This window comes from Neltuma alba, unplaced genomic scaffold (assembly GCF_004799145.2).
Source record: "Neltuma alba isolate B1F8T4 unplaced genomic scaffold, ASM479914v2 tig00007702_pilon, whole genome shotgun sequence".
NCBI lineage: Eukaryota > Viridiplantae > Streptophyta > Magnoliopsida > Fabales > Fabaceae > Neltuma > Neltuma alba.
In genome coordinates, this window is record NW_021634848.1 from 21383 (window position 1) to 26188 (window position 4806).

Genomic DNA, 4806 nt, shown 5'->3' on the forward strand with positions numbered 1-4806 from the left:
ATTTTAGTCTTTGTATATATTTTGAGTTTTAATTTCCATATTTAATAATAATTCAAATTAAGTTCTTACTAATTTTTTTGTCAGTAAATTCTTATTAAATTATAAGGATAACAAATTACCATTTAAAATTTTAATAGTTACCATGGTCAAAATTCTTTGTAAGGACACCAATGCGTTTAAATTATTAGCCGATAGCTGCTAACATGACTGTACTAAAAACTCACCACCGCGGCAAGGTATTTCGGCCACAAACAAGTTAGTATAGACATTCGGAATCGTTCCCGCTTCTGGCTTTGCGGCCTTTTCCGCAGCAGGTCAGCTGATTTTTGGGACCTCGGAGTTTTAGATTCTTCCGTTTGAATTTGATCCTCCCAATTCTCCATCATCAAAACCTCAATGGATCTTCTTCAGAACTATGCAGATCACAACGACAATGATTCGGACAACTCTGATAACCACGGTCAACAAAACCCTAATTCCTCACCAGAATCCTCCCCGCCCCGCCTTATTCCAGCCAAATCTGCCGCCCCCAAGGTCGACGACACCATGCTTGCGCTGACTGTCGCTCAAGCCAATCAAACCTTTTCAAAACCCATTGACCCCACTCACCACGTGGTCCCTTTCAACCCCACCTACGACCAGCTATGGGCGCCTCTTTATGGCCCGGCGCATCCGTTCGCCAAGGACGGCATTGCTCAAGGTATGCGCAATCACAAGCTGGGTTTCGTAGAAGACGCTTCTATTGAGCCCTTCGTCTTTGATGAGCAGTACAATACTTTCTACAAGTACGGCTATGCTGCCGACCCGTCAGCCTCTGCTGGGTATAATTATGTTGGGGACTTGGAGGCACTGCAGAAGAATGATGGGATTTCGGTCTACAACATACCGCAGTCTGAACAGAAGAAGAGGAAGCTTGAAAAGAAGAAAGAATCAGCGGACAAGGAAGATGCAGAGGGAGATGATGTTGATATGATCGAGGCTGATAACCCAGCTACTGATACGTGGTTAATGAAGAATAAGAAGAGCCCGTGGGCGGGTAAGAAGGAAGGATTGCAAACCGAATTAACCGAGGAGCAGAAGAAATATGCCGAAGAGTATGCCAAGAAGAAGGGAGAAGAAAAGAGTGGATTTGGAGGTGAGAAAGGAGAGGTTGTTAAAGATAAGAGTACTTTTCACGGGAAGGAGGAAAGAGATTACCAGGGTAGGTCTTGGATTGCACCTCCTAAGGATGCAAAGGCCAGTAATGATCATTGTTATATTCCTAAAAGGCTTGTACATACATGGAGTGGGCACACCAAGGGAGTATCTGCTATACGTTTCTTCCCTAAGTATGGGCATTTGATTCTGTCGGCAAGTATGGATACAAAGGTGAAGATTTGGGACGTGTTCAATTCCGGTAAATGTATGAGAACTTATATGGGCCATTCCAAAGCAGTAAGGGACATTTGTTTTAGTAATGATGGGAGTAAGTTTTTGAGTGCTGGTTATGATAAAAATATTAAGTATTGGGATACGGAGACTGGTCAAGTGATATCCACCTTCTCAACTGGGAAAATCCCTTATGTGGTCAAGCTTAATCCTGATGAGGATAAGCAGAATGTTTTGTTGGCTGGTATGAGTGATAAAAAGATTGTCCAGTGGGATATGAATACTGGGCAAATAACGCAAGAGTACGATCAGCATTTGGGGGCTGTGAATACCATCACATTTGTTGACAACAACAGGAGATTTGTTACTTCCAGTGATGACAAGTCTCTCCGAGTATGGGAATTTGGTATTCCTGTGGTTATTAAGTACATCAGCGAACCACACATGCACTCTATGCCATCCATTTCACTCCATCCCAACTCCAATTGGCTAGCTGCACAAAGCCTGGATAATCAAATACTCATCTATAGCACTAGGGAGAAGTTCCAACTTAACAAGAAGAAGAGGTTTGCTGGACACATTGTTGCCGGATATGCATGTCAGGTGAATTTTTCCCCAGATGGGCGCTTTGTCATATCTGGAGACGGGGAGGGCAAGTGCTGGTTCTGGGATTGGAAGAGTTGCAAAGTATTCAGAACTCTCAAGTGTCATGAAGGTGTTTGCATTGGATGTGAGTGGCACCCGTTGGAACAAAGCAAGGTAGCAACGTGTGGCTGGGATGGGTTGATAAAATACTGGTAAGTAAAATTTCATGCCAAGTCATGTTTTGATTAAGGAGTCTTATCTGGTGCATTTCCATCTATGCCATCTTATGATAGTTCTCTGTATGTTGAACTGATGTGAGGATGTGCCAATTACTCTGGCCAACTTGTTAAATCTCTTCATTGATGCAATTACTATTTTTTTAATTGCATACGGTATTATAACTCTCTCCTAGCGAGTTCATCACATCCGTCCTTATCACATCAGGTAGTATCTTATTATCAAGTTTGTGTTATTTTCGATTTGTCATTTGAGGATAGGGTAAAAAGAAGTTCTGGGTGAGGCCTAGGATTAAAGTTCTATGACTGACTTTGGCTTAGTTTACTGAGGAAACTTTTACACACTCCATGCTCTTGACGGACAACAAAATGATATTGAAAGTTCACTAGAGTAGTAGAAGGCTCTATGTTGAAAAGATGTTAGCCTGAAGCCTTGTGAGTTCATTGAGAATCTTGTCCTTGCTAATTTATTATTGTTAAAGATAATTCTGTATGATAGCTTTTTGCATTCTGAGATGAATGAAGCGTAGAAATAGTTTTCCCACAAACATCCCAAAAACACGAGGTGCAATATCCCTGTTCCTCCGACCACTACTTCGCAGCAGCCTAAGTCCTGAAATCATGATAATTATATTGTAGAATGGACAACCATGGGCTTGTATTCAGTTTCACATCGTGGAGTATCCAAGCTTTCTTAGATTCTATTAGAGCTTTTATTTTATAACAATTCAGGGTGTTAGATTCCGAGGCTACTGGCAAGCAACAGTTGAGCATTGGTAGTAGCATTGCTGAGAATATGTACAGGTGTATCTACTTATGCACATAAGTTGAGATAGAATATGTATATTTGTAGCTCTGTTGTATTCTGCTGTCAATGTGAATTGTTAGAACAGCAGAGTCGAGATGGGTGTTAACTATAAAGCCATTAGATGAGGAGATTTCAGCACCCTGATAAATTTACCTTTTTGGCCTACTAATCTTCATATACAGATGGTGTTGGTGACATGAGTATTGTACGATACATCTTGGAATCAACAGGTTTCATATGTGTATTATTATATATATATATGACCCATGAGTCTCTACAAAAGAAACTAACCCAGAGCATCTGTTAGCTGCTGGTCAGCGTGCAACAAAAGCAGGCTTTTGTGATGCACGAGAAATCACCTTCAAACCCCTTAGGTTTTATAGATATATAGATATCTGATGATTAAAGGCTGTCTCATTCAAGCATTCTTTGTCCCTCTGAAGCCTGCCATCTCTAAAGCAAACATGAGAAAAGACTTCGAAAGTATATTATAGTAACTTGATGTCATTGGAGCTGAAATGTATGCTTTGTAACCAGCGCTATTTGGATGGCAAAGTGGAAAAACAAAAAAGGAAAAGAAAAGAAAAAGTAACAAATGCCATTTAGGGGTTTTTTACATATTTATATTTACGGTTTATTCACCAGTAATTCAATTACATCAGGCTTATTTGAATTTTATTCATATTGAATTTATTTGGTTAGGTTGCTTGTAAATATACATGATCTTATCCTTTAATATTTAAATTTTTGCCAATGTCATACTTCATGATTATGTTTAGACAGCATTAGATAGATGAATGCGTATATTTTATGAACTCTCCTGGCTGTGATTATGGTTGTGTGTATTTATAAAGGTTAAGGTGTTCTATTATGGTTTGCAGGGACTAGTTTCTTTTGGAATCAGTTTGCAGAAGCAGAGCAGCTAGAACCAGTTTGGAGGTGGGAGGGAAGAAACAACACTTACATGGAATTCAAATGGCTGATTTGGGTTACCTCAGTTGAAATTGAAGCACTGTAACTGGATACTATCTTTTAGATTTCAGGTTACTGATGATCAGCTGGTTGTAAATTGCTCCCGAGCATTACTCCGTCCAAACTCTGGCTTTGTTACATTAGAGTGGTGAGTTTTCTAATTAATCTTAACCCTCTCCTTCAGTTCTATGATTGTGCAGCACACCAGAAATTTCCACTTGACAGATGGCTCAATGGGTCTTTTATGCATGGAGCGACTTTTAAGGTTTGGGTGGCATCTCCAAGGTATATGCAAGGCGGATGCATGTTCTGTGTTGCTGCCTGTGTCATTTGTTTCTGCAGGTCTCTTGTCTGTGTTTTGCATTGTGACTTTCGTTTCAAACAAAAAAGTTTTGACAAAATCGTTGCGATGATGGATGCTCCTCCACTATCTCATGCAAGTTCGTTTTCGTTGTTCTTACACTTGCATCAATTATCAAGAATAGCGAAGTCAATCTTCACAGGGTCAGCATGGTGGCCCGAATGGTCTTCGTAGGCTGATGGTTCTTAAATGTCTTGTTGTAGGACTTCACCGTGTTGTTTTTGGGTTGGATCTCATGTTAACTAGTAAGATCCCATTAAGTGTGAAGCCTATTGGCCACGTTTTAGATATTACTCCCTCCGTTCCTTATTATAAGAGACATTTGATGCTTATGGCATATTCTTATATATAAGAGACACTTAAAAATTGTCTCTATTTTTTGTGTTGATTTCCTATTTTACCCATATTATTGTCTCCAACTCACACTCTTTCTACCTCTCACTTTTCTTTCTTTTAATAATTTAATTGTTCTCTCT

General features: G+C 39.8%; 1 protein-coding gene across 2 annotated transcripts; it reads left to right on the forward strand.

Moving 5' to 3' along the window:
* The first annotated feature begins 274 nt into the window (after positions 1 to 274).
* LOC114753104 (pre-mRNA-processing factor 17) lies at positions 275 to 3926 on the forward strand. 2 transcript variants are annotated; one of them, XM_028941771.1, is made up of 2 exons: positions 275 to 2165; positions 3879 to 3926. In XM_028941771.1, the coding sequence occupies exons 1-2, from the start codon at positions 397 to 399 to the stop codon at positions 3883 to 3885; spliced, it is 1776 nt and encodes a 591-aa protein (XP_028797604.1). In that variant the 5' UTR covers positions 275 to 396; the 3' UTR covers positions 3886 to 3926. The 2 variants fall into 2 exon arrangements, with proteins under 2 accessions (XP_028797604.1, XP_028797605.1); XM_028941772.1 differs by lacking the exon at positions 3879 to 3926 and having other exon boundaries at positions 275 to 2169.
* The last annotated feature ends 880 nt before the right edge of the window (positions 3927 to 4806 follow it).